General features: G+C 35.6%; 1 protein-coding gene across 1 annotated transcript; it reads right to left on the reverse strand.

Moving 5' to 3' along the window:
* Positions 1 to 1,368: 1,368 nt before the first annotated feature.
* Positions 1,369 to 11,979, reverse strand: LOC111448360 (E3 ubiquitin-protein ligase COP1). The gene is made up of 13 exons (XM_023087916.1): positions 11,561 to 11,979; positions 10,220 to 10,297; positions 9,821 to 9,976; positions 9,003 to 9,356; positions 5,960 to 6,117; positions 5,775 to 5,840; positions 5,521 to 5,599; positions 4,039 to 4,194; positions 3,834 to 3,932; positions 2,571 to 2,675; positions 2,142 to 2,321; positions 1,948 to 2,058; positions 1,369 to 1,875 (listed from the first exon to the last, which is right to left on the reverse strand). The coding sequence occupies exons 1-13, from the start codon at positions 11,873 to 11,875 to the stop codon at positions 1,705 to 1,707; spliced, it is 2,028 nt and encodes a 675-aa protein (XP_022943684.1). The 5' UTR covers positions 11,876 to 11,979; the 3' UTR covers positions 1,369 to 1,704.
* Between the last annotated feature and the right edge of the window lie 5,627 nt (positions 11,980 to 17,606).

The raw sequence follows: 17,606 nt of genomic DNA on the forward strand, positions 1-17,606 counted from the left end.
ATGGGAATTTCCCTAAAAGAAGGAAACAGAGCTAATGGGTAATTATCTAAAAGAGGGGAAAAGAAGGCGACGCTAGCAAGGACAAACAGGAAACAAATGGTGGAATAAGTCAAAACATTCGCAGGTTTTGTGGGATTTTGTTAAAATTCTACTTTTAACATCCCATGATATCGAATCCCACACCTTACTCTCACAGTTTATTTGCCTCACAAGAGAACACAAATGATGTTTGATTCAAACTTGAACTTAACTTTTATAAACCATAATTCCCAAGACCAAACAGAAATTGAACAAACCATCTACAAATAACGCAAACTTCTTCATCTCGAACTCCACAAAGCCTACACTTTATTAGCTAAACGAATTTGAAATTATTCGTATTAAGCATTTCACAACGAGGTTTGAATTCGACACACATTAGGCTAAACTCATACCTAAAATTTAAATAATACCGAAAGTTTTCTCCCCATCAAGCCATCTCAAAGAGGCGGTTTTTGGGGATGATCAAATTGAAATAAGATTAAGGAGGAACTAAAGTATAAAATGAGATGAAAGAGGAAGATGCTGACAAAAGCATAATTAGCATGGTAATGTTAAAAGACAGGCAGTTGGCAGTTGGTCAAGGAAGTTAAAGCAAACATCAATTATTGAAATGAATAGGTCAAGTAAAGCAGCAGAAGGCAGTACTCAATTCATGGCTGAAGGTAAAAAAAAAAGAAAAAAAAAAAAAGAAAGTTCATAATAAAGGTCGCCTTCAAACCACAGTTTTTGGTACTATAGGGATATTCAATATTTATGGTCCTCAACTTTAGACCAAAATAACCAAAAGGATATAGGAATGGGTCATCCAACAACTTTTTATTGCTTCTAGTCAAAAGCAGGCTATGACGTATCTTAGCTGCCGCTTCTCACGAATCATCCAAACATTCTATTCCTAATTTTGTTTTTAAAGCCTAAATCAAGGAGGATTACAAGCGCAAAGGGAGGGCAAGGTTGACAAATGGGATGATGATTTCGACATTAAATTGCAGAAGCCGAATGTACAGGATTTTACTGAGTTGATGACCCCGTCCAAAAAGAAACTGTCACTCACAAGATAGTTTTTGTTTTGGAGATTACTTTGTGGTTTATTGGTAATTATCAAGAACATTCTAAACAGAAAAAGGATCAAGAAACTCCCATATTTTGGAGCGAAATATGGCCTAAAGTTTGGAAGTCTCCGTCTAATAAGATTGACATCAAATACTCGACTGATGAGTCAGTCAGTCCTTTCTCTCACTGTCTCACAGCTCAATGCCACCAAATGGCTCACGCTCTAGACACTACCCCATGTTCTCTATTGTCGTTCACTTCAAAGTCAAACTCATATACAAGTGAAGATGCTATTTCAAAGCTTGTTCCAGGTACAAGGGCATCCTAAAGTTCATTGTAACCATTTTAAAGAACACAGGCTTCCAGAGCGATGATTGGTTCGAGGAAATATTGACTATCACAAATAGGGTATGGATAGAGGAATAGATGGTCACCAAAGGCTAGGGATAAAATACCCCACCCAGGTTTTAGATGGGTACACGTAACCTTAACTCAAAAAGACCCATCTGTGTTGTATTTTCCTAACACGTGGACTATTGTGAGCATTACATACAATTGAGCTAAAGGTGCATCTCTATAGAATTTCTATTCCTAAATGGTCAAATGAACTTATTAAACCGCAAGAACCAGCACCTTAATTGTTCCCTGGCTGTTAGCAGTGAGGATAGTAGGACTGTTACTCTTCCAGCAAACAGCACTGATGAAATAAGATCCCACATCATCCTCCACATCGGCTGCATCAGGTGAGCCAAATCTATGCCATGTCAGAGGTCTGGATATTTCCTGATACAGAGGCAAACCCTGTGTTAGTTCTAGGATAAAGAATGGAGAACCACGGTTTTGAATATAACTAACCTTGTGGTAGACAAAGATTTCATTTGTTTCACTGCCACAAGCAATGTATTCTTTATTTACTGTGAGACCAACAAAGTTTTTCTCATTTGTATGACCTCTAAAGGTACGAACCTGTCGAAACAAAATGGATCAATTCAGACAATTCTTCAACAAATTTTGTTAAACTGGAATGCATGCATTATATATATACTCACTGGCAGATTTTCCTTTACATCCCACAATCGTAAGGTGCTGTCTGTCGATGCAGAGGCTAGCTCACTGTTCGATAAAAATTTTACATATGAGACAGCTTTCTTGTGACCAGTGAAGACGTGAAGTGGATGGCTGATTTTTCTTAGGTCATAATAATGAATATTATGATCTGCTGAACCAACCTGAAGAATAGCCAACGATTTCATGCCTCAAGTCTCCCTTTTCATTATTTATTTTAAAGAACCAACAACAAACCGGAACCATGGAGCAAATGATCCGATCACAGAACAAAAAGATGCATGATAAGCAAACGTAGACAAAAAATAGATACATTCTAAGCAGAAATGAAGTGTGATGCTCCAATAGGAACTTCAACAGACAAGTGCAAAAGGCTAGAATAAACTCCAGAAAAATAAATTGAAGGAGCATACTGCAATGTGATTGCTGGATCCAGGATTGAATTTGACACAACAGATATTGGCCTTCATGTCGATATCAAGGACACTGTTCTCCTGTTTCATGCACCAAACTTTGACCTGCATGTTAAATTGAAAGCAGATACAGCAAGTCATTATGAAACAGTCAACCCATAACCATCATAAGATTCCACTAAAAATCAAGTTTATTTTGTCTGTCCGCCCCCCAACCCCAACTAGGACATTGCTATCAAGTTGAGATATCTCCTGCCCAAATTTCACCTTTCATTTAAATTCTGATAAGTTACTCTGGAAATCCTCCTGGCCCTAAAACTAAATATTGGCCAATTGAGTAAAATAATTCTTGATAAGGCTCAAAGTTGTAGGTTTGAGAAAGGTAAGTTAACTGAAGAAGGGGAAGGTACGATGACGTTGTGAGAATGATACATTTTGAACATGCCAAATGCTAGGTATCGGTTGAAAAACATCTTTAATTTGCTACGAAGTTTGTAGAAAATTTGAACAAATAAGAGACTAATAAAACCAGGCACAGGACACCATTTCAAACTAGATACTAGTTATTTTTTCACAAAGAGGCTCCTACCATAAAAAAGTGACAAAGGGTATTCGTATCTCAAGCAGAATTTTGTTCGCACACCAGGTGTCCATATATTGCTTCCTTTCCTCCCTTTTTCTTTTTTTTGGGGTGAAAAAGATTACAATCATGATCTCTAATGTTTTTTATTTATTTATTTATTTATGTAGTTTCTATCTTGTCCATACGATTTGAATGCATGGTGTACCCCTGATTTTTCAATAGTTCATGCGCCAAAGGCTGTTAATTGATTGAAAACATTGACAATCACAAACTTTTATTTTGACGGGGTCGATTTAAAGGCACTTTTATCCTTTTTCAAATGAATAAGGATCAAGCTGACGGAACAAAACTGGATTTACTTTTTAATTAAAAAAAACAGTTAAAATCCAAACATCTGTTGTGCATATAAATGTGTTGGAAAATGCAGATAAATGAGGAACACAGATTTTTTAGCAGCCTATAATGCCAATGTTTTTGCAAGGAAATGGAAGTAGCAAGAAGATGACACAATTAAATAATGATGCTACACTAAGAGTACATCAAGAAGAATCACATAATCTACAACCCACATCTATTATGAAGCATATAGTGAACTATTTTATCTTTAAAAATACGCAACACCCTGTTTGCATACAACCATGAACAAATAATTTTCTACAATAAATAAAATAATTAAGTACCTTGCAATCATCACTACCAGACACCAACCTTGACGGTTCTGTACATGAAAAATCAACACTCCAAGCACGTTTTTCATGCTCTTCATACTCCAACACACTCTGAGACACAATGTTAGACAAGTAAGCTATTCTAGTATAAACTCCTGATCGGATAAGAGAAAAGTAGTAAATGTTAAATATAAGAAACCATGTGGTTATAACTTACCTGCCCTCTATTTACATCCCAAACTGTTACCACACCCTCGTAATCGCTGCTAGCTATAATGTTTTTTGATAGTTTGTTCCAACTCAAACAACTTAGTTTTGCACGTGTTGACATTTCCACTATAGGACAGTGGACATCAGTAGATTCATTTACAACCTATAAAAAAACAGCAAGAAGGTTATGAAGGTCATAGAAAAGCTGCATAGCTTCATAAATAGACCTTTCATCATCATCATCATTGCTACCATAAAATGACCAAAGTACAGCAATCATTGCTACCATAAAATGACCAAAGTACAGCAATCATAGTCCACCGACAAGCTCTCCACCAAACAAGGGTTAATCAACTCCAAAACCTCGTTCATTAAATCATTATTGATACAAATTCCTTATAAATTATGTCAATTACGGCAACAACTCATGCCCATAATTTGAAATTCGGATTCAGCACTTGATGCCCCTGACATTCCCCTGCAACATGATCATGTTACTTACTCTTCGCTCCTAAGAGTGAAGATTATCCTCACAGACCAACACAATTCCTTCCAGTATGCTATGCCCTCGCTCACATGTATCCTAAGAAAATTCTTCAGAGGTCACCCAACGTAAAATTGTGGTAAGTAAAGCATGCTTAACCATAGAGCTCCTATGAAGGGAACCGAAAAGGAAGGTGCACTTGTTGGCATAGGTAATGACTTTCAATTCTTTTAAGTCTTTCTTAATCATCCTATTCTCATGATAGCTCTCATTCAGATGTGGTGATAGTTCATTCATGTACTCTATCTCTACTCAGGTCTCACATGCTCATTAGCTTCCGCCTTGATTCGTCCCCGAACCATATCTTCTTACTGGGAGAAATACCGCTCTAATACCATTTATAATGACCCATTCCTAGGATTCGGATCAGGATACAATATCCGGATTCAACACCTGAGTGACCCTAACATTCCCTACGACATAGCCACATTACTTACTCCTTGCTTCTAAGAATGAACACTATCCCCACAGACCAACCCAAGTCCTTTCAACATGCTTTGTCTTCACTCACATGCACCCTAGGAAAATTCCCAAGAGGTTACCCAACATAGAATTGCTCCAAGTAAAGCTCCAAGTAAAGCACGTTTAACTATGAAGTTCCTATGATTGATCCACCAAAAAGAATGGTGCACCTTGTTGGTATAGGTAGTGACTTTTAATTCTTTTAAGTCTTTCTTGATCATCCTATCCTCAAGATCACTCTCATCTAGATGTGGTCTCGGTTCATTCATGTACCCCTCCTATACTCGGGCGTCACAGTAATCGTTATGTGGAGAGAGATCATATTATGGCAATACTTTTACCAAATCAACCATAGTGTGTGCTAATGGCAAGAAAATAGTTAGGGGCCCGGATTTGACATGTTCACTGAATACAGAGAATGATTAGGAGGAACACCACAAGACAAAAAATCAATGAGTAAAGGCATCTAAACATAGACATTACCGAAGAGAAGTCGAACACTTTTATGCATCGAGAAACTCCAGCAGTAGCGAATAATTCATCATCTCGGTCAAATTCAATGCTGAAATATGATAAAACCAAACAATCAACTCAAGGAAACTTGAGGAACATGCTATAGTAACAGCAATAATCCTGATGAACAATCTCAATTATATGACAAAATTCCAGATTCAATTTGCATTCTCACTAATGAAATTAAATTTCAGAAATTCTTGACAGCCGGCTGCCTCCCTCACCTTGATACTATGTTGGTGGAGTGAAATAGATCTCCATGTCTAAGTTCAGCAATGACTCTCAAGCGACTATTTATTCAACAGAAAGAAGTTACATTATGTTAGTCATGTCTGAAATTTTTGCCATAGTTTGCACCAAATATATACAATTCACTTAAGGGACAATAAGCCTACATCAGCCTTCCTACCTGTATCGCGTGAAGGTAGTCAATACTGATTGAAAATCTGAAAGGCCTGCAGTATATCCTTCTCTGTGTATAACATTTTTATCCTTTTCCTGCTGGTCTAGCAGTTGATTTGGCAGCTGACGTCGCTTTTGCAGATAACATTCTTGTAGGTCATTGAACTGAAGCCACGGAAGGAACTAGAATCAGAAGAAAAATAATAGCGAAGAAGAGGAAGGAAGAAAGGAAGGAAAGAAAATAGAGAAGAAGAGGCAAAAGTAAACTTCCATTAAAAGAAAGATAAGAGGAAACTTGGACAAAAAAAAAAGTCCAAGCAATAGAACCATGCAATACAAAGATCTGAAGAAACCCAAGTTCCCCACCATTCATATACTACCAATCATCAATCAAAAAGGGAGAAAAAAGGAGAGAGAAACATTCTAAAATTCGTTATGGTGGAATCATAGAGCTGCTATGATTTGAAGTCAAAATCACAGGAGGATAAATATTTGGTCTCTTGGTTTACATTTTGCTGTTGTGATTTTTATTTGACAAAATGTGTAGCAACCAGAAAGCCATAAACCGGAGCCCAAGAAACAGGTTTTCTTTTTTCTCTCCCTCTCTCTTTTTTTTTTTTAAAGAGAAATAACTTCCATTAAAGTGAACGAAAAGTGATAACTATCATGACAAGCCAAAAGAGTTTAATCAAATCCACATAGACAAGAAAGGGAGTAACCAAAAAATTCAAGAGGATTCACCAATCCAAAATAACAAAAACAACTTGGTCAAAATGCTAATCAAACTCCCTGTGTTCATCATACTGCTAAGATTCTTCCTTCCTTCAAATAAACCAGCAATAAAGACAGTATCCAACAGAATTCCAGGTTTTCCTTCTCATTCTTACGATCACATGTAATTTCTTCCACCATATCTTTAATTGAAAGCCAGTGGCTCCATGCTGAGTTAAACCTTTCCCTGTATCCCAGCAGTCTCCAATTAAATGGATTTTTGTAGCAGCCCAAGCCCAAGCCCACCCGCCGCTAACACATCCGCTGCTAACAGATATTGTCTTCTTTGGGCTTTCCCTTTCAGGATTCCCCTCAAGGTTTTTAAAACGCGTCTGCTAGGGAGAGGTTTCCACACCCTTATAAATAATGCCTTGTTCTCCTCTCCAACCGATGTGGGATCTCAAAATCCACCCCCCTTCGGAGCCCAACGTCCTCGCTGGCACTCGTTCCCTTCTCCAATTGATGTGGGACCCCCCAATCCATCCCCCCCCCCGGAGCCCATCGTCCTTGTTGGCACACTGCCACGTGTCCACACCCCTTCAGGGCCTAACGTCCTTGCTGGCACACTGCCTTATGTCCACCCCCCTTGGGGTTCAACCTCCTCGCTGGCACATCGCCCGATGTCTGGCTCCGATACCATTTGTAACAGCTAAAGCCCACCGCTAGCAGATATTGTCCTCTTTGGACTTTCCCTTTCGGGTTTTCCCTCAAGATTTTTAAAACATGTCTACTAGGGAGAAGTTTCCATACTCTTATAAAGAATGTTTCGTTCTCCTTCCCACCCGATGTGGGATCTCACAATTTTAGTGCAAGAGATGGCATATGTATGTCGCAAGAGGGATTCCATGCAGCCAAGGGTCCTCCCAAACCTCACTGTGTTCTTATTTCCTGGTCTGAAGCATGATAAGGAATTAGCTATTAATCGACTAGTGCTAAAGAGAACAATTCTCCCTCAGACCCCCCATAGCTATTTTGAGACCAACTCCTTATTCCTATGTCGCTTTTGGGCCTGATTTAATCATAGGGGGGAGAAACAATTTTGCAAATTAACAAGATACTTTGCTTTACCTCAGTACTGTCTTTCCACAAGAATTTTCTAGACATCTTTTCAGTCTCATCAAATCCGACACCCTTGATTGTGCTTCAAAAATTAGACAGGAATAAGGTTTTTTCATTGAAAACTCTCTATTTCTATCATTAGCTGATGATCAAGGCAACAAGACCCGTACCACTCTATTTGGAAAGGGAACTATCCAAGGAAGGTGAAAATTATCCTTTGGAAACTCAGTCTCTCCTGCTTAAATACTTATGACAGGCTACAAAGAAGATCGCCATGGTTAAATATATCTCCTAGCTGTTGTTCCCTATGCAAAGAAGATGAAGAATCCCACGGCCACCTCCTCTTCATCTCGCGCCTTTTGGCCAGTTTTTTTTTGGGGGGGACTTCATCCTGAAGGCTTTTCGTTGGCATGCTGCCTTTAGGAGTAGTATTGGGGACTTGCTCTCTGTTAAGCTTATTGGGATCCATTCAAGAAAGGGAAGAAGATCCTTTGGCTTAACTTCATTTAGGCTTCCTTATGGCATTTACGGTTTGAAAGAAACTTACATTTATTTACTGATCAAGAACAGATAACCAAGCTCTTTTCTTCTATTACTTATTTATCTCGGTGTAAAATTAGCCTACTTATGTAATTATAGTTCATCCTTCTTTCTTATCCCATTGGAATAGTTTTTTGTAATCCATTGCACGGGATATCCTCTTTTCTGTAATTTCATTCAATCAATGAAATGATATTGTTTCCTCTGGATTCTTTCCGACCAGTTACTAAAAAGAAGGCAGGATTCCCTCCAAACTCAAGGCCCAATTTCCTATATATTAACTGAATTCTTTAGCCCCTGTGACAGAACAACAAATAGAAATAGTGAGATTGTATAAACTCTTTTTATGGAGAATGAAGAATCATAAGAACCGAGTTTATTTATCAACAAGGGTACACTGTCAAGGATAGAATTCTAGGGCTTCTCCTCTCTCCCACAAGAAACCCTCACAAAATTCTTTGCAAAAAGATACCCCTCACAGCTCTCTTCCTCCCCCTATAAACATGAACGCACTGCCCACACACGTACCTTCCTTGGGCCCACTTCTAACTAATTTGTAACAACATCTACTTATTTAATCTAACCACTAACATTGAATATCGAGAACTGGAAATAACTATGCAGCGAGAATGGATGAACTCAGAGGTATATATTGAAGAATGAAACATGTCAAACAAAACCTGAGCATGGACCCGTTTTTTCCTTGCAACAGATAGACCAGTATGATTCGCTTGTGGTTCTGGCCCATTTAATGCATCCTTTCTGTAGAGTCCATAAGTGCTGACTTGACTCCTTGAATCTGCTTTCTTATTTTGAAAATTTCCAGCAGATACAACACCCCAGGTGTTCAAAGAAGTAGAGGTAGGCCCATCATTTCTCTTATCTGTTAATGACGACCAAGGTTCTCTAGCTTTCATATCATCTCCAGCCATATGTAGCTTCATAGAATACCTGTCCCTTGCACAATAAAGTTCCATCCTATGTCTCTCCACTGCACTTATGTCCGCCTTAATAAACTGAAGATCAGTTTGCACCTGTCAAAATAGTTATGAAGAGAATAATTAGATAAATGATCACATAGATATTGAGCTGAAAAAACCAAAACCAATTAGAAAGTTTTTCTTAAATACAGGTTATCAGTGCACAGGTATCCATGACCATTCGCTAAAACTCCCTTCTAGATGATTGCTTACCTCATGCCCTCCTGGTAGGGAGTTCAAAAAACAAATTCTCTCTTCTAACTCTAACCCAAAAATACCTTTTTGCACCTCACACATTGGTATGGACTACTGGAGGTCTACAATAATCATATACCACAACTACAACTAATCACATATAATTTATTAATTGATAAAAAGGCAAGTACATTTCACAAGCCGAAGTTCAAAATGGCCAAATAGAAAAAGGTTAAATAATGTGAAATGCAATAGTCAATTTTAAACAGCATCGTCAATACTGACAACATTCAAAAGATATTACTGAACTAGAGGAAAAATACCTCATTGAGCTCGCTAACTTTTTGCTTCCTCAGGATATGTAAGAAATCTGTTAATATATTCATATTTCTGTCAGATTCTTCTTGTTCCATCTTTCTCTTCTTCTCAGAAAGCATTGACAAGAGGGAATCCAACTCCTTAATTGACACATCACAGCCCTAGCAAGAAAATAAGAACACTATAACGCTTACCATTGCTCCATAATGAATAATTTGAAACGCATGAAGTACAAAACCTAAATACAACTAATATCACAGAAGCCCAACAATTCAGAAACATTTTCTGTTCATAGGCACGCAAAGGTGTAAATTGAGACCATAGTTGCTAAGATATTAAATAATACTTCCAATTTAAAATTTATGCAAATGCAAATCAGATGTAGTTGGGCCTTGTTGACTAACCTCTTGTAAAGCACGGCGAAAAAGTTCAATGGGGGTTGCAGTTTTTGCTATTTGATGAGCAGACGTCTTCTTCAGTAGCTACAATGTGGTACAGAGAAACCGTATCATGATCAGCTGCATTTTCAAATCAATCATTTCAAAACAAAGATGTCCATGTCTGTTCACTAATATGCATACATTAGATTACTAGAACTAATTTTTGGTTAAAGTAGATGTATAGACATAGAATTAAGCATATTTATCTGATAAAATATTAGTCTAATAATTATAAAAGAATAATCATTTTGATTAGGAAAGTAAAAGAAAAACCATATCAATATGAAGAATCAAAAGAAAATGACTGCACAGATTTCAATTGTACTTCTGCACTAAAAGTAGTAGAATGAGATTGGCATCTATATACATGCTTCATAAAATTAAAACATTTTAATGGTTGCTATAAATATTATAAAGTTCAATGCTTAAACTGCATCGCCAATGAAATTAATCAAGAATATTAATAGAGAAAACACGCACGCCAAAAAATAAAAAGTATCAATAACAGAGGATTTCTCAATATGAGAGGAGGATATGACTACATGGAAATAAAGTTCAACTCATTGGCAAAAACGATTAAATTTAGGAAGCTATTATTTTCACTGAACTAAACTTCCATTAGAAATCGGCATCAGTGATTGCAAATTCTCTACCTAGTTTGAGTCAATGATCGTTCTTAGATGATTCTACATAAGGGAGCTTCGTATTTCAAACATTCAGATCATCACATTGTTACGTACAGCGTCTAATTCTATAGAGAGACCCAAATTTTCTTCTAGGCTAATAAAGCACAATCCGCACATCGAAGAGTTAATATCTCACATTGCTTTATAAGATATATAGTACACTTAAATGGAATCTTAACTAAGCCACTCCAAGTATGAAAAATAGGCTCAAGTGACGTAGTAATGCTATAAATCTATAATAGACGAATCAATCAAAAAAAAAAAAGGAAAAAGGAAAAAAAGACGAAGTAAGATTTGTAAGACAAAAATTACTAAAATAATTCGAAGAGAAAAGGTCGACAAAGCTAGTAATCTTATTCATTGTCTAGTAACTGATTGTATAAGCTATAAGCACAAAAAAATCAAGGCACATAAACAGCACAATATAAGTATAATGATCGAATGTGTCCTATCTCAGACCTTGCCGGGACATTTGTTCACAATTTTCGTAAATAGTTTCGGAATTTCCTCAAGACCGAAAGCAAGCACGAAAATTAACCCAAAGCACCGTATAAAGTCATCAATCGCAACAAACGGTGCATAAAAACTCGAAATAAGAAGTGAATTAAAGAAAACAAACCTTGTCAAGCAAGAAGTTAGGAAACAGCTGGACGGAGGTGAGATGTTGAGCACAGCAGGGGCAATCGCTCTTGTTGCGGAGATGAGTGATGATGCACATATAGCAGAAACTGTGGCCGCAGGCAGTGAGGAACGCATCCCTAATGATCTGCATGCAAATCGGGCAGAGGAAGTCCTTATCCAACTGAGCTGAAGCTTCGCCGACAGTGTCGAGCTCCGCCAGTGAGCAATCGGGAATTGACGGCGCTGAAATCGTCGAAGAAAGAGGCTCCGTCTTCACCGCCGGAACCAAGGCTCCGGTTGATCCTTCGTCCATCTACCTTTCTGAGGAACGAGTTGTCTGAACGAGAGCAAAGTAGGAGAGAGAGAGATAGAGAGAGGAAGAGGGAGGCAAAGAGAAGGAGAGAATGGAAGGACCAAAGGTGGAGAGTGGGACCCATGATAGTCTTTGTGAAGGCCACAACGCCCCACGTGATCATTGCCGCCAACGACGTCGTTCTGGTTTATACGTTATTTGTGTTGGGCTTCTTATTCCAAATCTTACATTGACTGTCAGCCCGCCACGTGGGACGATAGAGATTTGGCTTCTTTTTTCTACTTATGTTCACGTGACTGATTAATCACAATAATAATATAATTAATTACAATCTAAATTATAATTAATATGTTAATGAAATTTTCGTAGTCTCAAATGTGAACGTCTATAGATGATTTTTAAATATTTACAAAAAATAAAATTATATGTTTATTATATCTTAGTTTATATACTTTTTAGTAATTTCAATAAATGAAATTAGATATTTATCAATATACATTCTAAAAAATTTAAATTTTTATTTACATTTTTTATTTTTTCTATTTATTTTAAATGACAATATCATTATTACTTTTATCAATTTTAAAAATTAAATAAAGCTAGTAAGGACTAATTTAAAGATTTATTGGGTATTGACAATAAATATGTAGACAATTCTAAAAAAATAATATTTAAATTTAATCGTAAAATAAAATTTTTATGGAAAAATCAAAAACTCCCACGTGCGGTAAAATAAAAAGGAAGCAATTTCACGAGACGGTCCATAAGGCCCAATGAACGTGACCCGGAAATAGAAGGTTATCATGGGCTTCCGGCCCAAATTTTCGTAGAATGCGAGCCCAAATAATTTCATTAAGCCCAATGAAGTAGGTATCTCGTTATTCATTTTTAAATTAAATAAAATTATTATATGATATGCGAACTTATTTCTTAAACGAAGCGTCCAATTTTAATTTCAAGTTGAAATTTAAATTAAATTAGTAAAATTCAACCAACACTAGAATTTAAAGACTAAAATATTTCTATAAAAAAATAATTAAAAAAAAATGTAATATTCACTGGATTAATGGTGTATTTATAATTAAAGTAGTCTCTTGCTTTGAGCATGAAGAACAAATTAAAGCTTTTATTAGCCAAAACATAGGTACAATATAACAACAATGGAGAGAGAGAGAAGAATACAATATAAAAAAAATAAACTAGTTATACAACATATAACATTAGGTATACAAGCTCAGGAGGAATAGACAGAAAATTAAAACATCCACGATTGAAGTCCTAAACACTTGCACAGAAACGACTCGGCGGGTGCAAAAAGTGAGCTCGACCCACGAGGATAAATGAATGGACTTGCAAGGTCAAGAAAAATTTGAACAATTTTCGTGGATTGAAAGGAAAAAGAAAGACGTAAAGGAAGAAAAGCTCAGGAGAGATACGGCCGGGAGATGCATCAAAAGGGAGGTGTAGGGTTTGGGGAGGGTTGGAGGGGGGAGAGAGGGAGAGGGTCAGCCATGGGAGGAGGAAGGAGGAGGAGGTGGGCGGAGAGATGGGGAGAGAAAGAAGAGGTGGAGGAGAGGTTGAACAGTGCCATGATGGAAGAGGAAGAAGGAGGTTAGGGGTTATTTATAATCAGATGGGAAGAGAGAGGAGAGGGTATAATTGGGTGTTTTTAATGGAAAATGCTATCGATGTGTCGTTTTCCACATAGGAAGGGGACAGGATGGATGGTGAGAGTTTGTTTTCTTGGGATTCAACGTTACCTATTCAATGTCAAATGCCCCTCTCTCTCTCTTATTATTATTTTTTTTTTCAATGCAAATGTAATTTATTTATTTGTAATAAATTTTTTAAAATTTTAAATATAAAATTTTGCATGTTTATTAATTTTCTAACCTATATTTTTAATTATAAAGATATTGGATAACAATTAATTAAAAAATTATTAAAATGAGTTATTTTGTGGTCTGGAAGGCCATAATTTCCCACAGTGAAAATGTACCAATTATGTTAGAAAACGACGTAGTTTCAAGGGTGTAAATATGTAAATGAAATTATTTACAAAAAAATATTTAAATTTCAAAATTTGAAATCTCAAACTTTCATAACAAAGGAAAAAACAACCAAAAAGTTTTCCACAAACAAAACATTTATATTTATTGCAAACTATTGAAAACAACAATATGGGAGGCTGTCTGTTTGTTAATTTTTAAAAAATAATAATAAAAAAGTACTTTCACTAAATAGGAAATCGTAACAGGAAATTGGCAAAGCAGTAAGACCCATTTATTGGTTGTTATCAACAAAAAAGAAAAGAAAAAAATACAGATTTTGACCATTCAAAAAGTGCTTTCTGTCTCTAAAATCACTATTTTTCTCTCTGGGAAATCAGAAATAAAATAAACAAAACCCTAGGGACTATGCTGCAAATAGTTCTTTTCATCAAACTCTATACCCATTTTCTGACAACTATTCTTATTTATTTTTTTACCCAAAAGGGTACAATGGCAAATTTCCACAAATAATAATTCTTTAAATTAAAAAAAAAAAAAAAAAACCCTTCCCATTTCCTATGTAATTATTACCTTCATAGCCATTGCAGCGGCAGAGATCTTCAGAATACAATACTGCTCCAATGTATGGTCAATCTCATGTGGCCCTTCTTACATTTATTATTCTCCTTACTCTTTTAAATGCCCCTGTCTTTCTAAATTATTACAATATTACCACCCCCTTTATTTAAAAAGGAAATAAAGCTCTGCTTTTTCCCTATTAATTAGTGTTTGACTGTGGGGGTTTGACTTCACTATTAACTTTTCATAATTAAACGTAATTCTTTTTAATAAAACGAGAAATTTCAGGGGGTTTTTGGTAAGAAAAAAAGGGTAAAAAGTATAAATATAAGAAAGATGGAGGAGTAAATTTGGAAGTAAAAATAAAAGAGGGGAGGGCACTGAGAAAGTGACAGTAAAGGGAGGTTTAATTGCATATACTTGAGTGCCTTACTGACAGATTTTGAATATGGAGAATTAAGAGCCCGTGAAGTCATCATTACTTATTGCGTCATCCCACTTCATTCTACTTTTTTTATTCCCTAAAATGCCCACTCCATTTCCATCAAGTTGCCCATCGTAATATTAAAATTTTAAAATATAATAATAATTAAATTGATTCACTATAATTAATTTTAATAATAATAATATTAATCAAATTTAATCCTGCGAATGGCTTGAAATTTTTATACAAACACGAGCGAATGTAAATTCATAATGGGCCTTGACAAGACCTCAAGGCGTGGCCCAATAGGCCCAACTTACATACATCTCAAGCCGTTATGGAGGTTCTTCATTCCTGGTCAGACTTGCAACGTGCAAGAAAAAAGGGAAAAATTCCAAGGAACTTATTACTATTATTCTTATAGAAATTTTAAATTTCGATATTTTTGTCAATATATAATTTTATGTCTATATATTCAACATTTAGAGCTTAATTATAATATAAAAAAAACTAAAAAAATATAGTAAAAATAACAACAAGATGTGAACGTAGTATCAAATATTTATTTATTTATTTTGTGATATTTTATATTTATGGTTTTTTCTTGAAACATGGAATTTTATAAAAACAAAATTGCTATAGAAAAAAAATTGAGATTCGATAGCTTTATTTCAAATTCTACGTGTGGGACGATTTAACATCGGCTAATTTAGGGAATGATCATGAGTTTATAATCAATTAATATTATCTCCATTGGTATGATATCTTTTGGGAAGCCCAAAGCAAAGTCATGAGAGATTGTGCTCAAAGTGGACAATATCATACAACTGTGAAGAGTCGTGTTCATCTAACATGGTATCAAAACCATGCTCTAAACTGCTCAAAGTGGACAATATCATACTATTGTAAAGAGTTGTGTTCATTTGACATAGTATCAAAGTCATGCCTCTTCAAATGTCGAACAAAAGTATTGTGAGCCTCGAATGCATAGTAAAAAACGACTAAGACTCCAAAAGAACGAGTTGGATGAAAGTCCCACTTCGGCTAATTTAGAGAATGATAATGAGTTTATAATCAAAGAATACAGCAATATCATACCATTGTGGTAAATGGATATAAGTGGGCGTGTATGATATTGAAGAGGACATTTCTCTTTTTCATGCCAGCTTCCCTGATTGCCCACTAGCTTTGATTGATAGCGAAATCTTAGACCAAAAACAATTCAAACCCAAAGACACGCTCGCCGACCTTTAAATTTAATTGGGAATCCTATGAAAGCTGCTTTGCCAACAAAAGCATCACGCCACACCCTCTTTCCTCTAGCCGCCTCTCATAGTGCTATCACTGTGAAATTAGAGTCAGATATCGAAGGGTATGCCAGCAAGAATCTTGGATCTCAAACGGGTAGATTGTGAGATCCCATGTTAGTTGGAGAGAGGAACAAAAGAAAATAATATCGACCAGCAGTAGGCTTAAGCCGTTACAAAAATTTTATATTTTTGCAATTCATAGCTCTGGAATTTTCATCATTTAGTGTATTTTTCAAGATTTACGTGATTGTGCTTACAAAGAAAATTAAGTGATACTCTATAGTGTGCATGCACGAGGCAAGAATGTTTGAATCGTCTTTCAATTCAATAGTTGACCTTGAATAGTTCACGGAAACAAGGTCTAATTGATATCCAAATGACTTGTTACTCAACCGCCAACCCATTTAGTGCTTGGCTATGTCACCTTGAAGCTTACTTTTCAAATTTGCGTAGAGATAAGCTCAGTAATAATTAATATAATAATGTGCATGGGGTTTAAAATAAAAGGCCAACTTGTTTTTAACTAAGCTTAAAGGAGAGATTAATCGTTACTTAATATAATTAAGCATGTTTTAATAAACGCACTAATTCCGTTTAACGGCAGCAATGACGACACGGCCAGCCTTTTTCGTATTTTTAATGCAATATTGCCCCAGCCGTCCAGCTGCCCAACGGACGGCAATGACTATGAATTATGTGGAACGTATTGTCGCCGTGTAAATTAATGGTATTATAAAATAGCTATGACGTGGATTGGTGAGGAAGCGTACGTGGCAGCTGTGGCCTCGTGATGGAGCATATTCCTCTAAAGGTTCCATATCCGGCCCCACTCACTCAAACCCATTTCATCATTTCACGTTCCAATTCTGACCTGTCATTTTCTTTTTCTTTTATTATTATTATTATTATTATTATTATTATTATTTTCGTGTAAAACAAATTATATAAAATGATCCCGAATATCTTAACTAGTTTTTCCTTTTATTGTTTATATTTCAGAGTTATAAATAAATAAATAAAATTTCCACGTAATTATTTTTTGAAATTTCCACGTAACATTTTAAAAAAAAAACACACAAGAACTTATAATAATTAATTAAAAAATAGGAGAAGTAAACATGACATAATTATATATATTCGATTTAAGTGACCTAGAATTGTAATAAATAATGGACTAATAATTTAATTTAAAAATTAAGAGATATAATTTAATAAATTTAGCCTAAAAAATTAAATAGAAGTTTATAGAATATTAATTGAAAAATATTAATTTATACAGTGAAATTAAGCTGAAAATAGTGTGACATATATAGTTTATAATCTTTAAACACCTAACAGTTAAAAGAATAAAATAAAATTAATAGAAACAAATATTCCATTATCCAAAAAGAGAAAAGAAAAGGAAAAAAAAAAAAAAAGTCAATTTC

This window comes from Cucurbita moschata, unplaced genomic scaffold, assembly GCF_002738365.1.
Source record: "Cucurbita moschata cultivar Rifu unplaced genomic scaffold, Cmos_1.0 Cmo_Scf00010, whole genome shotgun sequence".
In the NCBI taxonomy this organism is placed as follows: Eukaryota; Viridiplantae; Streptophyta; class Magnoliopsida; order Cucurbitales; family Cucurbitaceae; genus Cucurbita; species Cucurbita moschata.